The sequence below is a fragment of the Barbus barbus genome, assembly GCF_936440315.1.
Source record: "Barbus barbus genome assembly, chromosome: 23".
Classification (NCBI taxonomy): Eukaryota; Metazoa; Chordata; class Actinopteri; order Cypriniformes; family Cyprinidae; genus Barbus; species Barbus barbus.
Window position 1 is genome coordinate 28960541 of NC_136751.1, and position 17995 is coordinate 28978535.

Sequence of the window (17995 nt, forward strand, 5' to 3'; positions counted from 1 at the left end):
ATTTTGCATACCAATTAACAAGCAAAAATAAGAATAGAGGGTTCATAGACATCAATTAGGCCCTAATTCTATTATAGAGACATAAATTATATAATTGTATTACAGAAAGCATTGGACATTGAAGGTTATATAAGCATGAGTAAGCACTCTTATATATATATGAAACTTCTAAATCAAGCACGTATTCCAACTGTATTTTTTTTTCTTTCCTGTTTTTGAAAAAAAATTGTCAATATGAAATTTACATAAAAATAAAATAAAACTTGTAATGAAACCAGCATCATTTGAGCAATGACCCTTTATGTAATAGCTCATGCTTGTAGGATAAGAAAAAAATAATTTTTGTTTTGCTTTGCTTTTAAATACTGACAACAATAAAACCCTCAATGTCTTTTAAAAAACTCAGGGTTATATCGACAGGACCGAAAAAAAGATAGAGTGATTCATTTGCAAATCAGCATCACTAGTTCTGATTCCAAACAGCCAAATAAAAATGCAGACACATGACTTGATTGATGAAATAATGCTCCTCAGGTCTGTATCTTAATTGAGTAAAGTTTGACACAGCTGAATTTGGCTTCGTAAATCAGATCCTTTTAGGCAGATTGACTGGTTTTGTCTTTGACGAGATGTGCGTTTGTCTTGTTATTGTGTGTACATACAGTTGATGAACATATTTTGACATCGGAAGATCCTGAAACATGCAATACAGTGTTGACATGCAAAGAACAGCGACAGCGAAACCTCCTGTGAATGCAGAATATATGTGAAATGTGGTTAGCTGACAAACTATAGATGCTCTCAGCAGGCAGCAGGTTTGAGAGACTGTATCTGATGTGCATTTAAACCACTTTCTCTTTGTTTTATTTTTTTAAACTGGGTAACCTGTTTGAAAGCATGAAAACTGCTCGAAACCAGCTTGACCAAAATGCTTTATCAAGCATCTAAACCAAGTGTTAAAGACGTGAGATTGAAGCTTAATTCTGTAAACTGATATCATGAACTCTCCGGCCATTGACTGTTTCATGCAGCAGTATATCTAATTGACATTCACGCAAGTCATACTTGTCACTCATCTGATTGGCAGCTCCTATGGCCTATAGCGTCGCTGATGTGCCCTTTGGGGGTACGGCTTGGACAGGTGAAGAGGAGAGGGGATGTGCAGCTGCTGCTGTTCTGAGTGTCTGTTCGTGAGCAGGATGTAAATTCATTCAGATCAGATCAGAGAGAAGTTCACAAAAATGTGGGGAAATTTACATTTCCAATTTGTCCAGTTGTGAGTATCATTGTGTAGAAGTTACCATTACTTTCCTGAAAGTGTTCTCTAAACCTCTGCATTTAAATTCTCGGAATGTTGGTTTGTAATCTTTGGAATAGTGAGCCTTTTTTAATATTTTTGAAAATCTGCTTGAACTAAACCAGATTTTTTTTTTTTTTTTTTCATTTTAGCTTCGGTTTTAGTTAACTATAATAAGCCTAGTACCACCAAGAATGTCTTCTTTTAACATTATATTTGCTATTCTTGCCATAGCCATTAATACACTTACATTAACCCACATTAAATTACAGGATGAACTATTGTGAGTATTTATAAAGAATGAATTTCCTACAGTAGTAGCAGTAAAACCATGCTTAAAACATCATCTGATAGTTGGCAAATATTTATAATCAGTAGCCAGCCAACATGACCTATGTGACATTTGAAAAAAAAAAAAGAAAGTTGTTTCCGAAATGGAAATAAAACAGTTTCTTTGGAATAAAATGCTCTGATGAATCATTCACAGTAAGACCATGTGTACAGAATGTTGACTTTAACACTATTTTAAGAGCTTTTAATTCGTTAATATAACATTAGCTAAAGGTTTTGGAATGTTCCCTGTTAAGTGGGCTGTGTGTGTGTGCAGGTGGTTTATGAGGACACAAATTTGTATAATGACATGGGTATGACAGAGGTATTACAATATGAAGGTGGTTTATGAGGACACTGCCTATGTCCGTAATTCAAAAGGCTTAAAAAACATACTAAATGGTGTTTTTTTGAAAATCTAAAAATGCACAAAGTCTCCTGTGAGGGCTAAGTTTAGGTGTAGGGTTGGTGTAGGGCAATAGCACACACAGTTTGTTCAGTATAAAAACCATTACGCCTATGGAGAGTCCCCATAAACCACAAAAACCAACATGTATATATATATATATATGTGTGTGTGTGTGTGTGTGTGCGTGTGCGTGTGTGTGTGTGTGTGTGTGTGTGTTTTAGAGATCCAGCACACTGTGTCAAACTCACCAAGCGCAGCATCTGAGCCTCTTGAATGGATTTTTGTCTTTTGTTTGTGTTGAGTGGGAGCTGTGATTCACTCTCTTTATAAGAAACACAAAACAACAGCCACTCCGCCAACCTGAATGACAGACTCCTCCTGACACCAGGCCTGCTCTCTCTGTCTCTCTGACAGCATCTCTTTCTCTCGCACAGCTCAACAGCCTCCGTGAGACCTGCTTTTCATGCACCATCAAACCCGTCAGCGCTCAGGCACAGATACTCCTCTATACACACTGCCCAGGAGTCTTTCAGCAGAATCACCTCCGCACACACACACACACACACAAAGCACTGGTCTGTGAATCGTTCTGTCTTTAAAGTCAACATTAAAAACATATAAAAATATATTTGACGAAGCACAGCGGTTTTCAACACTGATAATAAGAAGAAAGGTTTCACCAGCATATTAGAATGATTTCTGAAGGATATCATGTGACACTGAAGACAATAGCAATGATGCTGAAAATTCAGGTTTGCATCATAGGAAAATTCATATTTTAAAATATATTCAAATACAAAATGGTTATTTTAAATTGTAAAAATATCCCACAGTTTTTACTGTATTTTTGTTCAAATAAACAGCATTGGTAAGCAGAACACACTTCTTTCAAAAACATTAAAAAATATATATATATTAAAGTAATAGTTCACCACAAGATGAAGATTTGTTGAAAATATCCTTACTCTCAGGCCATCCAAGATGAGTTTGTTTCCTCATGAGATTTGGAGAAATTCAGCATTCCATCTCTTGCTCGCTAATGGGTCCTCTGCAGTGAATGGGTGCCATCAGTGAAGTGAAGTGAAGTGACATACTGCCTGGAATTCGTGCTCTGCATTTAACCCATCCAACGTGCACACACACACACACCGTGAACACACACCCGGAGCAGTGGGCAGCCATTTATGCTGCGGCGCCCGGGGAGCAGTTGGGGGTTCAGTGCCTTGCTCAAGGGCACCTCAGTCGTGTTATTGAGGGTGGAGAGAGCGCTGGACATTCACTCCCCCCACCTACAATCCCTGCCGGCCCGAGACTCGAACCCACGACCTTTGGATTACGAGTCCGACTCTCTAACCATTAGGCCACTACTTCCCCAACAATAAGACTTGGCCAGAAACAATGGTCTGAAGTTAAAAGATCTTAATAATGGATTTGTTTCTTACAAACATGCAGCTTTTGTCTTTGAGTGGATTACTTGTGGATTATTGTGATGTTTTCATCAGCTGTTTGGACTCTCATTCTGACGGCACCCATTCACTGCAGAGCATCCATTGCTGAGACCGTGATAAATCTGATGAAGAAACAAACTCATCAACATCTTGGATGGCCTGAGGGTGAGGACATTTTCAGCAAATTTTCATGGGTGAACTGTATAAACACTAGTCTTATTCATTTACATTTAATCATTTAGCAGATGCTTTTATCCAAAGCGACTTACAAATGAGAAAAATAGAAGCAATCAATACCAACAAAAGAGCAATAATATGTAAGTGTTGTGACAAGTCTTACTGTGTTACCCTAACACAGTATATGTAGCAAGGTTTTTTATATAATAAAAAGAAAACAATTACATAGAATAGAACAAGAATAGGGAACGCTAAGGTCAAAAACAAGTCAAAAGAATAGAAAAGGAATATAGATCTGCATGAATATCCTGCAAATATGAAATCACAAACATACAGGAGGTTAGCTACATTTTTCCAGTTGAATGTTTAGTTTTCTTAGAAGTAAAGTTAGTTGTGAAGACCATATCATGTTGACTTTAAACTAGAATGCATCAAAGCGGTCAGTATTTGAAGGTGAATATCAGCAGTGATGAGTCTTGAATATACCATCAGTCTTCATGTGGAAGCCTTAGTGTTTCTAAAGGTCAAAGGTGATTTTTACTAGAATGTGATCAGACTGAAATCACAAATAATTTCCATGTAAGTGACATAAATGTCATTGTGTATGTGTGTGTGAGTGTGTGTTTTTGTGCTGTGAAGAGAAGCTCGGTCAGCACAGATGGCCAGAGAGGGCATAAGCCCTGAGGTGTCTCACACACACACACACTGCCTTCTCTGGAGTCCAGCTCCACTTTTACAGACCCTTGTGCCTGGAAAACAAGACTTTCATACCTTGCAGTACCTGGATGCTGTCTCTCTCTTCTTTCTGTCTCTCTCTCTGTGACTCTGTGTCTGTTTTTCCCCCCAAAGGCTCTGTAAGCATTCACGTATCACTGGCTTTGGCAAACTGCTAAACACACACACACTTTCCCCTCCAACTCTCACACACACAGGCATCTCAACTTCATGGATTTTGTCTCTTGTCAAGTGTGACAATCTGAATAAATCTTCAGGTTCAGGTTGGGAGAGAGATATTTAAGTGATTTTAGTATTCAGATGGACTCAACGTATGACTTCAGAAGTCATATAATAGCTTAGTTTTGACTGTGATCAACCACAAGTAACTAATACGATTTCATATATAGAGAGATAGACAGACAGACGGATGGTGGGACAGACGGACAGACAGATTATGTAAGTTATATACCGTACATATATATATACATAAACACTAATAATAATAATAATAATGTAATGTTTTTATATTTACATTTAGTAATTTAGCAGATGCTTTTATCCAAAGTGACTTACAAATGAATTACCAACTTTTAAGGAAATTATAATGTGTAAATTAATATTAATTTTATATATCAATAATAATTGTATGTTATGTTGATCATTATATATAAAGCTTGTTTTTATGGAAATTATAATATATAAATAAAAACTTAAATATGTAAATAATTATATGTCATGTTGACCATTATATAAATAAATATAAATTAAATATATAAATAATTATTATATATTACATTTCTGAATAAATTTAATTAGCATGTAAAATAATATAAAATGTGCAAAAGTTTTATAAATTTGTATGGATGACACTCGATGGAGAATATGCGAAAGTTGGCGAATCTGTTGACAAAAAAAAAAATAATATTAATGATGAAGTTAAGCGATATCTGCAGCATAGTTCTGATTTGGTGTTGATAAAGTGGCATTTGAGCCGTATTAATGGGCCTGTGGGTGTACGTAATACAAACAGAGTTTCTGTTTTCTGAAGAACTTGTTAATGAAGTTATTTGTGAAAGCAAATAAAGGCTCAGACAGTGGCGTCGGAGCGTTTTGATTTAGCTTTTGTCACTCTGACACTTCCTGACAATGTAACGGATCGTATGAAATGATCAGCGTGCTGCTTTCCTGACTTTCTGTTTCTATTATTATTGTTCTCTTTATCTCTGTGCAGAGCGGCACATCATATCTTCATCTGACAGCTCGCTTGTTGCTACGGGAAACCTCTCATTAAAACATCTTGACGATCACACAAGATAAAGGCCTTGACGAGCACAGATGTTAAAGTAAACATGACTGAGATTTAGAGGAAGATTCAGATACGCAAGAGTCTGGAAGATTCTGTAGCGTCAGACTGGTTGCTTCCCCGTCTTTTCTCGAGGACCTTCAGATGAATTTGCGTGACCCCCGCGGTGAAAAGCTCTGTCCAGACATGCAGAGGGAAATTCAGCTGATTCATAGAAGCTCTTAAAATTCTGGTTTGAAAATAGGAAATGGAAAAACAACAGGCTGTGTGAGATGAGAAGCACACAGGGTTATAGCCTGAAGAGGAATGGACTTGATTGTTTGTGCATAAGAATGACCAAATTTTATAATTTTTAAAAGAGGAATTATTTATGAATAAATTTATATTGATGCTTTTATGTATTTTGCTTTTGAACTGGAACTTATTTTGCTTATGCCATCTTAAGTGATATTCTAAATTATAGGAATGTATATGCATAATGTTTACAATGCCATTCAGAAGTTTGGGGTCAGTGAGATTTAAAAACTTATGAAAACTTTTATTCAGCAAGGATGCATTAAATTGATCAAAAATAACTGAAGACATTTATAATGTTACAAAAGATTTCAATTTCAAATAAATGCTGTTCTTTTTAACTTTCTATTCATTAAAGAATCCTGAAAAATAAAATGTATCAGTTTCCACAAAAATATAAAGCAGCACAACTGTTTTCAACATTGATAATAATCAGAAATGTTTCTTGAGCAGCATATCAGTATATTAGAATGATTTCTGAAGGATCATGTGACACTGAAGACTGGAGTAATGATGCTGAAAATTCAGCTTTGATCACAGAAATAAATTTCATTTTAACATGTATTCACATAGAAAATTGTCATTTTAAATTGAAATATTTCATTTTCATCAAATAAATGCAGCCTTAATCAGCAGAAGAGGTTTCTCAAACGTTTGAACAGTGTTATATTATATATATAATATTTTAAGCAATATTAAATATTTTGTAAATATATGTCATATTAGAGTATCACATCATTTGTTCAGCAAAATTCAAACTCTATAAAATAGTTGAATCTTATTTATTTTAAAAGTACTTTCTTGATTAGAGAATTTCATTTCTCACTCAGCAACATGATTCGAGTATTGCATTGTTCGAGTATTGCATTGACTATTGTCAGTTGCTGCCTATGTAGAGTATTCTAAGCGAGCCACACACAGGCTTCAGTGACAGTGCGCTGTGTTTGTAGCCTATGCAGACAGCAGATACTGAAGCAGCTCACTAGGGTTTGGAACAAAGCATAGAAGTGACAGAATGAGAGGGTGTGATTATTCTAAAGGTTACACAGCCCTGAGTGATCAGAGGCGCTCAGACAGCGAGTGTGTGCAGAAGTCGGCCTGTCACTATTGATCAAGCATACTGTCATTACTCGCACTCTTGCTGGAGGTCAGCTTTGTGCTATTTTTACAAGGCTCTAATTTTTTCTGTGTTTTTATTCTCGCCACTTGCTTGAGTTGGTGTTTCAGCCCTCTGGGAAATGCCAGCGAATCACAGACACCACGGACAGGAAGACAGAGCTTCACCTGACGGTACTGGGGGTTATTTTGGTCCGGGGTGGTTGGTTTGGACTGTGCTCTGCGTATCCCATGGTGCCGCTGGTCACCCGCTGTCATTAGCATTTATTTAAACATAGTTAACAAAATGTTAAATATAGTTTTTTTATATAAAATAGTGCATATTGCTTAAGAAAATTATCTAAAATATTTGTAAGCAATATTAAATAATTTGTAAATATTTGTCATATTAAATATTATAAAAAATATTACTAATATTATCAAATATTGATATATATATATATATATATATATATATATATACACTATTAAATAAAATATGTTGCATATTATATGTATTTATGTTTTCATTATTTTATTAAAATAATTATGCAAAATGTACACATTTTTGCGCAAACTTTCCTATGCCGTGTTTAATATTTTGGGACAAAAACGTACGTTTCACACATATTAGAATTCACTTAAAAGGGATAAATAATTATTTACAGGGACTTACATTTGCATCGAAATTCAAATTCTGCATCCTGTTTGTTAAAGGATGTTGGTGTCTATATTCAATTTCATTGCTAATCCAGGAGCTGAACTGGAATTTGAAGGCCTTCTCAGTGGCACTTGTACTGAGACAGGCCTGCAGCGCATACAGACACAGACAGAGAGACAGCACGGGCATGAAGCCCAGCATAACCAGAGGGCAGCTAACACAAAAAAAAGATTAGAAATTCTGCCGGAAACACAGAGCCTGCAGCACACTCAGACTCACGCATGTGTGTGTGTGTGTGTGTGTGTGTGTGTTTGTGGCCTGAATGAAATGAATGGAAGAGCCTGTAGTGCTGGAGAGGGAAGTGCTGCTGTAATATCACGCAGGCTCTGGGTGTTTTTGCCCCGAGATCTTGGATCTGACAGCCAAGAGCAGCTGCAGCTCTGAATTCAGCTCCGCTCCTCCAGTTGCCGATATGCTGTGTTTAAGTCGGGTTAGTTGATCTGCCTTTGACAGCGAATCGTTCTGATCCTGACCTGTCAGATGACAGGTGTCAACCTGCATCAGGGAAATGTCTTTGAAACTAGCTGCGCAGATGCGAGACACTCATAATTTATAGGTGAAGTGCGTTTCAAATAGGTTTGCTGATAGTCTGCAGGCCGCACCGAACTCACATCATCGCTCATCTCTGCACTTTGTTATGTTTGTATATTAGTATTTGAACTAAACTAAACTAAATGTTCAACTAAACCTAAAGTTTTTGTATACTACATAGAACATTTCTAAATGAAACAAAAACAGCAGATGAGCTGAATGAGAATGCAAATACACTTTCTGACAGCAGGTGGCGCTTATGGAACAGCAGCGATGCAGCGTTTTCTTGGTTAACTCTGTAAACAGCAGCGTTGCGTTTAAAAACACTACTTTAATATGCATTATACAGAGGCAAGATGAAAAGAAAAAACCTCAAACTTTTCTGAAGACGGTCAGTTCCCCTCAGAGATACATTCACATAAACTCCCACCCCCAACTGTATCGCGATTTGTTTCACATCTCAAGCAACACATATTGTCACATATTTTTTATCGATTTTCAGCTGTCTCGGGTGCATCGATACATGCCTAAAGACAGCTATTGTTGTCAATTTATGCATTTATTAATTTTGTCTCTATGCTAAGCGAAGCATCACTGTCAATATTGCTCATAGTTAGTTACTAGTAACTCACATTAATTACCTTAAATTGTGCATCTTGTTAAGGAAGTTGTGCTGTTGGATTGCAAGTCCTCCGATTTATGATATTCAGACTTTCAAAAAAGGGAAAAGTAAGTGTAAAGCTAAAAGAAAATCACTGGCAACGATGCAGCGATGAGTTCTGCGCATGCAAATACCTTCGGAAAATGTACAAATCTAGTTTTCTTTTGAAGTCAGAAGCGGATGATTTGATGCTATTAGGCAGTGATCACATTTGACTGCTTTAACATAATATGCTGCAGGAACGCTCTGATACGAGGTTAAAATCTCTGCCCTTCAGTCAGAAGATATGAAGATCTCCAGTGTAAATCAAGCGCATCATCCTTCCCAGCGTGCATGGGGAATGACAAGATGTTTTCTCAGCCCTCCCTCTCAGCGCGTGTCAGGTGTCTGCAGCCGCTCTCTGTTGTTTCAGCGCATCTCTGAAGATCTCCTGCCGCAGCGTGCGTGCGAGGGAGTCGCGATAGGTCAAGAGCTCTTTTGCATTTTAATCAACTGCTTGCCAATTAACAGCTCTGTGTAAGTTTGGTGCGCGGTGTAATTTATTTAGCCCATGGCTCAGTTCTGACAGGAACATTTGTTTACAGAACCCAGTCGCAACGCACAGCTGGAGCGTTCGCACGCAAGCAACCTGCGCTTCTGCTATGTGATCGTGCCTTATTAGAAACGAGTTCACAAACGATCAAATCTGAAATCAATTTAACAACTTCTACCTCTGGGCTTGTAAGTTTGTAGTTGTGCTTTGTAGTTGTGCTTTGAGCACAAATTTTCCATTCCAAACTCCCATCGTTGATTAACTAAATACTTTTTAATGTTTTCTGAAATAGGCCCACTAAAATTATGCTCACAAAGGTTGTATTTATTTGGTTAAAAATTTTAAAATTGTGAAATATTATTACAATTCAAAGTAACAGTTTTTTTATGTGAATATACAGTATGTGATCAAAGCTGTATTTCCAGCATCATTACTCCAGTCTTCAGTGTCACATGATCCTTCAGAAATCATTCTAATATACTGATTTACTGCTCAAGAAACATTTCTTATTGTCAGTGTTGAAAACAGTTGTGCTGCTTCTTAACTAGCTTCTATCAAAAGTTTGGGGTCAGTATCATCTTTTTTGAAAGTAATACTCTTATTTGAAAAGGATGCATTAATCAAAAGTGACAGTAAAGATATTTATACTTCAAATAAATGTTGTTCTTTTGAACTTTCTATTTAATCAAAGCATTCCGAAAAATACAATGTATCAAGATTTCCGCAAAAGTTTGAAGCAGCACAACTGTTTTCTACATTCATAATAATCCTAAATGTTTCTTGAGCAGTAAATCAGTATATTAGAATGATTTCTGAAGGATCATGTGACTGAAGACTGGAGTAATGATGCTGAAAATACAGCTTTGATCACGGAAATAAATTACATTTTAACGTATTCACATAGAAAATCATCATTTTAAATTGTAATAATATTTCAAATTTTTTATGTATTTTTCATCAAATAAATGCAGCCTTGGTGAGACTTCATTAAAAAATCTTAATCCCAATTTTGACCTGTAGTGTATTTTTGATTGTCTTATTTCTGCTAAAATTCCTCAAATTTGGTCTTTTCTGACTGTTAATAATGCTAGCGCTTTTAAAATGCAGTGAATTCTTGCTGAAGTGCAGTTGCATATTTAGCTGTTTGCATGTGTTTTATGCTTGTGATGAAGCAGTATTACAGTGATCTCGGAGTGAGAGAGAACATCAACCCTTCAGGCAAAATCCCAGAACACTCTGTTCTCTGTCCGCACCACACCACTCACATTTCATGTCAAAACATTCGAGAACCAAGAAGCAGAAGTCAAGCTCCCCTGGAATACGTGCTAACAGTTGGACTAATGAAGAAGTAAACAAACGTTTTTATCATGAATATTCATAACCCTGATGCAAGACGGGTGACAGTGAAGATCGTAGCATATCTCAGCTGTAAACAAGAAACCATATGAACCTGTTTGGTGTTTTACACTATTTTTGACCATATGAACATGTGGTTTTTTAAGGTGTATGTGACATGACATACAGCCCAGTATGGTGACCCATACTCAGAATTCGTGCTCTGCATTTACCAATCCAAAGTGCACACACACAGCAGTGGGCAGCCATTTATGCTGCGGCACCCGGGGAGCAGTTGGGGGTTCGGTGCCTTGCTCAAGGGCACCTCAGTCGTGGTATTGAGGGTGGAGAGAGCGCTGTACATTCACTCCCCCCACCTACAATCCCTGCCGGCCCGAGACTCGAACCATTAGGCCACAACTGTGTGCATTAATATTCAAAAGCGTGAAAATAATCTTTGTGTTGTCATTTTTAGACACAGAATAGGTGACTGTCTATAAACAGTATTGTATGCCATACAATTTGTGTGTGTGTGTGTGTGTGCGTGTGTGCGTGCGTGTGCGCGTGAGTGCTTCCCGATTACACGTTTGAAGCAAGGTCACATGGTTACACATGGAAAACTGTAATTAGTGAATGTTTCTCATTCACTCCATAATTACAGAATAAGCGCTTTGAAATGCTTGAGATTGTTTAAATTGAATCAGAAAGATGCAGCATGTGGCCTTTATGTCTGTTGTGCACACACACACACACACACACTTGGGGCTGTTCACACAAGACGTGTTTTTGTATTCTGCTTGGTCTTGAGATGCATTTTTAAGATGGCATTTTTTATCCCAGTTTAATATGCAGAATCCATTATGCATATCTTTATTTTTACTCTTTATTCTCTTCTCATGCACAGCTAATCTGTCTGTCTCTCTGTCTGTCTGTCTTTCAGGTGTGAAGTTCAGAGGAACCACTCAGTCCAGACAGGTGAGATCATGCAGATGTTCTTCTTTGTCCATAAACTGTTTGTATTCTTCACTATGGGGATCTTCAGAAACACATCTGAGTCTGACTCTATTAAACATCATCTTCTCTCATGCCCTCATATTATCCCGAGGGAAGGGGCAGATTGCTGGGCTGTAACCTGCCGTCACTAATCAAATGAACCCTGACTTCATAACGAACTAATCACCTCGTTATTACTGGATTTATGATTATTCAATTCATTGACTTTATTGCACCTTAATGAATTCAAACGAGAAGTTAAATTGATATTTGCCACAGGCGACGTGTTTTTGGAAATCAGGTGACGTTGAGAATTAAGCAAAAATCCTCGTCAATTAGCAGATTAGAGATATTCAGAGTGAGTCACAGAGCACAGATGAGCTGTAATGAGACACATCCATCCGGAGGAGCACAGCAAGATCACAAACAGGTGAATGGCGCCATCTGATGGATGCAGTTAGACCTCTATATACACTATATTGCCAAAAGTATTGGGTCACCCCCTTCTAATGAACATGTTTGACTACTTTAGTAATTTCTATTAGTACAAATCTTAATGTTTAAGCATATAATGATATTTTAGGGAATTGTGTGCTTCTAATTGTATAGCAACAGTTTGGACAGGACCCTTTTCTATTCTAACATGACAGTGTCTCTGTGTATAAGACACGCTTCAAAAAGACATGATTGATTGAGTCAGTGTGGAAGAACTTGACTGGTCTGCAGAAACCCAGCTGAACTCCTCTGGTGTGACTTTAAATGCAGACCTTGAGCCGAAAACTCATCACCAAACACCAATGACTTGTATAGACACTATAAGGACAAAATTGTTGGGACACCCCCTTCTTTAGAACAGAAAAAGGCACTAATAAAACTGTGGCAACAAAGATGGCAACATAATACATGTATTTAAAAATTGTATTTCCATCTCTGTTGAAACAGATTTGGACGTGTCTAAAATGACAGTACCCTTATGTCAGCACTAAAGAAAGATTCTCATTACTTTAATGCATCCATCTTTTTAGTTTCTTATTATTGTAATAGTAATTAAAATCATCCTATCTGAACACAACGATTTTGTTTTAATTAAACATGAATTGAATTCAGTACAATGAATACTGCATAGACGTATTAATTAATTACTTCATATTTAAAATAATATAATTAGAAGTTTTTCTTTCACGCTTAATGAGAATTTGGAGAATTTTTTTTTACAATTTCTAAATGAATTTAAAATAATTTAAAATGTATTTTTCTTTTTTTAAGAGCGGGAGAGAGAGAGAGAGAGAAATAAAACAAAAGTACCTAGTCCTCTCTTAAATTGGCAATATACATTTATTTAAAATTAATTTCCAATATAGTAAAAAAAAAAAAAAAAAAAATTCTTCCTTTCTGGTAAAAAATTATTAAATATGTTCCTTTTATAATGTTAGTATGCATCATGGGTTTGTTGTGTGTGTGTGTTTAAGGAGCAGTGCTCTCAGTTCAGTGAGGTCGTGGGCAGCATCTCGGCTCGACTCAACCAGCGTTCAGAGGAGAGCGACGTCGACCCCATCTCACCGATGCAGCTGCCAGACTCCCAGTGGAAACGACAGGCCGCCACGCCGGGCTCCCGAGAGCATGACCCGGGCTCTCAACGGGTCACCAAACGCCACCGGAAACTATTAAAGACCAGCCCGGTGCTGCGACCCCACACAAACTCTTCCCTGCTGAGCTCACGCCGTCTCTCTGACGTCCAGGAGTCCCGCCGACAGATCGTACGCGAGGTCTGCGGGAAATATCGAAGTAATATTTCACGGACGATAACGCCACATCACGTCTCGCGGATTTACGTGGAGGACAGACATAAACTGCTGTACTGCGAGGTGCCTAAAGCCGGATGCTCCAACTGGAAGAGAGTCCTGATGGTGTTAGCTGGCGTCGCCAACTCAACGCAGGAAATCAATCACGTGGCCGTTCATTACGACAATCACCTGAAACGCCTGGACAGCTTCGACAGGCAGGGCATCACCAAGCGCTTGGAGACGTACACCAAAGTTCTGTTCATCCGAGAGCCAATGGAGCGACTGGTGTCTGCGTTCAGGGACAAATTCGAGAGCCCCAATTCCTACTACCATCCTGTCTTCGGAAAGCCCATCATCTCCAAATACAGAGTGAACGCATCGCAGACGGCTTTGAAGACGGGAAGCGGCGTGACCTTTCGAGAGTTCATCCACTATCTTTTGGACGTGCATCGTCCCGTGGGAATGGACATCCACTGGGAAGCGGCCAACCAGCTTTGCAGCCCCTGCCACCTTCACTACGACTTCATCGGGAAGGTCGAGACCTTGGAAGAAGACGCCAACTTCCTTTTACGAAAGATCAGGGCCCCGGAGAACCTGACGTACCCCTCGTTCAAGGACGGGAACCCCAAAGCGGCCAGAACTTCCACTCAGATCACCCAGCATTATTTTTCACAGCTGAACGCGTCTGAGCGCCAGCGGGCGTATGACTTCTACTACATGGACTACTTGATGTTTAACTACTCCAAACCCTACAAAGACCTGTACTGACGCTTGTGCTTTAACTGCTGGTTACCTGTGTGCGCTGTCTACTGTCCGATCAATGCTTCAGAGACTAATTAGACTAATCCATAATTACACCGTCTCATCCTCTTTGGAGATTCAGCCGTCGATAACCCGGAGCACATCCCTCATTTACGTAAATTGCTCTTTATTTGCCATTAAAAAGTCTGACGTGTGTCCCAACCAGGCGTGACTCGACAAGTTACCAGTGACTAGCTCATCTGTCACACTCACAGCATAAATCGAGCGTAGTGTATGACAACTCACAGCCAATCACAACTTTTTAGTATAGATACACTACTGTAGTAAAAGATTGGGGTCAATCAGAGTTTGAAATTAAAAGAAATTGATACTTTTATCCATCAAGGATGCATTAAATTGATACAAAGTTTTTTTTCTTTTCTTTTTGGGGCAAACAAAACAGCAAAACTGTTTTCAACATTGATAATAATCAGAAATGTTTTTTGAGCAGCAGGATCATGTGACACTGAAGACTGGAGTAATGATGCTGAAAATTCAGCTTTGATCGCAGAAATAAATTACATATTAAAATATATACACATAGAACACAGCTATTTTAAATTGTAATAATATTTGACAGTTTTACTGTATTTTTGATCAATTAAATGCAGCCTTGATGAGCAGAAGAGACTTCATTCAAAAACATTAAAAAATCTTACCAAGCCCAAACATATGCGGTGGGATTTTGGACCAATGAGGTGTCAGTGTAGGCGGGGATACACTGACTTGTAACCAAGTTTTAGACAATATCTCAGTTTAGTACAGAAACTCAGAGAGAAACTTGTTGCTTTGTTGTGTCACGCCTGTTACGTTACGATGTTCAGAATATTAAACCATAAAAGCAGAAAAGGCAACATTTGTGAAAGTAAAAAATGACCCTTTTATTTTATATATCTTTCATCGCTTACAAAAAAAAACCATGGTATTATTATTGTTAGCAAGGTATGCTTTGCAAAACATTAGTACAACTATGGTATAATGAAGGTATCACATGGTGATACTATGGTATTTTGAAATAAACCATGGTGTACTATGATGTTTCAGGGTACTTTCTAAGAATACCATGGTACTGCAGTCATACAGCTAATCTATAATTTAAAAAAAACCTTGGTAGTACACTTTTGTAAATACTATAGTATGTGAATATGGTAAAACAACTTTACCATGAAGTATACTATATAGTACATGAATATAGTAATCATGATCATTGTACCATGGTATTTTTGAAAGTGTTTCCTCCTATTATATATATTACTGTAAGAAGATCACTCACTTCCCTTTAGCAAACACTCCACCACTAACTACACTGATATTTTCAGAAAAATCTATAATCTATCTATAATTGTAAAAAGGGCATTCAGAGGATTATATTTTTCTATGTATTTGTAAAACAGCTTTAGATGTGATTGATGCTTGTGTGCAAATTCATCTCTGAAGCCACTGACCATCTGTTGGGTTTGTGAGTATGAAACGATCTGTGCACTAGATCCTTAAACCATGTTTATTAGACTAGGAATGCGTGTGTGTGTGTGTGTGTGTGTGTGTGTGTGTGTGTATATATGTGTGTGTGTGTGTGTGTGTGTGTGTGTGTGTTTGCAACTCTACGCTGATGTCTTGTACGTGAGTTTATTTCCAAACACAGCACATTATATGACTATATAGAACTGTACAGATTTTATTTATCCAATGCTAAATACACAGTTTAAGAGCTATATATGATGAGCATAATATATTTTTACTTTATTTTATTTTATTTTATTTTATTAGAGATCACAGAGAGTAGATTTGTGTCAATGAAGACATGAGATGGTGTGTTTCACAGTGAAGACAGAATCAGCTTTATAACCGTGAGTATTTCTTCTGGCACCCGCGTCCCTCACACTTCTTTAAGAATACATTTATATAGATCTATATGATATCACACATACAGTAACTGGTGAATGTATAACTGTTGTTGGTGCAAAATTGTACAAATCCATATGATCTATAAGCCCTTTGCCTTATTTGACACTGCCGGTGTTTCAGGAAGAGCTTCAGTCGCAGACTGACAGTGAATAAACATTTTGTCTTTGCCCTTTTTTGTCTTTTTCATGTGTCTTGGCATAAATGTGTTTTCTGAGCTGTGTACATCAGGTGATATGGATCATTCTAATCTACTGTAAGTGTTGGAAACCACGGCCAGACAAATCCACATTATTTCAGAATTATTTCACAATATGTATTAATATTGCTCTTTTTTGGTATCAAAAATATTTTTGATGTCTTGATGTTATAGTCATTTTTATGCTAATATAAATATGTACATTTTCAGTGTTTTGATGTCTTTCAAGAATAAGTAGAAAAGCAATCATTTATTAAAGTCAATTATTTTGAAATTAGTAAGTATTTTTTTATGTTTAATTTTAGGATTAAGTAGGCAACCAGAAAAAAAAAAAAACTTAATATTTTTTTTTATTATTTGTTTATTGTGTTATGAGTGGGTAAATTCATAAAATTATACATACATTTAAATACATTTTATTTTACATTATACTAGAAAAATAAATGTTTTTTAAAAAAAATTTTAGTCATTTATATATTTTATATAAAAGGTAAATTTCCAGTGTTTGATGTCTTTTAAGGTTAAGTGCAAGAAAATCACACTGAATAATTTTGTAATAATACATATAGGTTGATTCTTTAAAATGAAATATTAGGAGCAAAAAAAAATTTATTTATGTTTTATTTGACGTTTAATTATAAGACATACTGGACAAAACTTACTTATTAAATTGCTTATTAATAATAATTTGATAAATTACATTTTTTATCATGTAAATGGGTTAATTCTCTGTTTTTGATGTCTTTTAAATTAAGTACCTAAAAAAATTCTTAATGTATACTTTTTAATATAAATTATTTTGACGTTTAAATTTAAGATTAAGTAGCCTACTAGAAAAAAATGTATATATTTATAATTTTTAATATAAATTTTTATATACATATTTTTAATACAAGTCTATTTGATATATTTATTAATGGTCAAACATCACTATTATTATTGCTCAAATTTATTTCAATAAACCCAAACAATAAACATTAACTCATCCTAACCATATTTTCACATCAGTTTTATATAGCCTAGTTTCATCCTGATGGATAAAATCAAGCCTCATGAAGTATTCGGTTTCACCCAGACGTGATGTGTTTTCATGTTGTTTAAGGGTCAGTCATTTTTGTGTAAATCCCTGTAGAGCCGCTAAATCATGTTGGATGAGGTTTTACTGACGCTGCGAGATGAAATGATTTTCCAACAGCTGAATCTGTAAGTAAATCACATCAGCTCCTGAGGACACAAACACACGCCTCGCATATCAACGAGTCTTCAAAGCAAACAAATACATTTAACTCGATTATTTACTCCGTCTTCAAACCATTTAGGAGATATTTTATGATGGCAGGGCGACTTTCATGAACGCTGTTTAACCCGATCTCATGAATGTGCGTTTCATTGGCATAGCCTACTTATACGCAAAAACTGACTTTTGGCATGCACATGATACACAATTGGTAGGTTTAGGGGTGTGG

At 36.7% G+C, this 17995-nt stretch overlaps 1 protein-coding gene across 1 annotated transcript; it reads left to right on the top strand.

Moving 5' to 3' along the window:
• Nucleotides 1-13405: 13405 nt before the first annotated feature.
• Nucleotides 13406-14395, top strand: chst8 (carbohydrate (N-acetylgalactosamine 4-0) sulfotransferase 8; the record flags this gene model as incomplete). The annotated part of the gene is made up of 1 exon (XM_079374738.1): nt 13406-14395. The coding sequence occupies one exon, from the start codon at nt 13406-13408 to the stop codon at nt 14393-14395; it is 990 nt and encodes a 329-aa protein (XP_079230864.1).
• Nucleotides 14396-17995: the final 3600 nt, after the last annotated feature.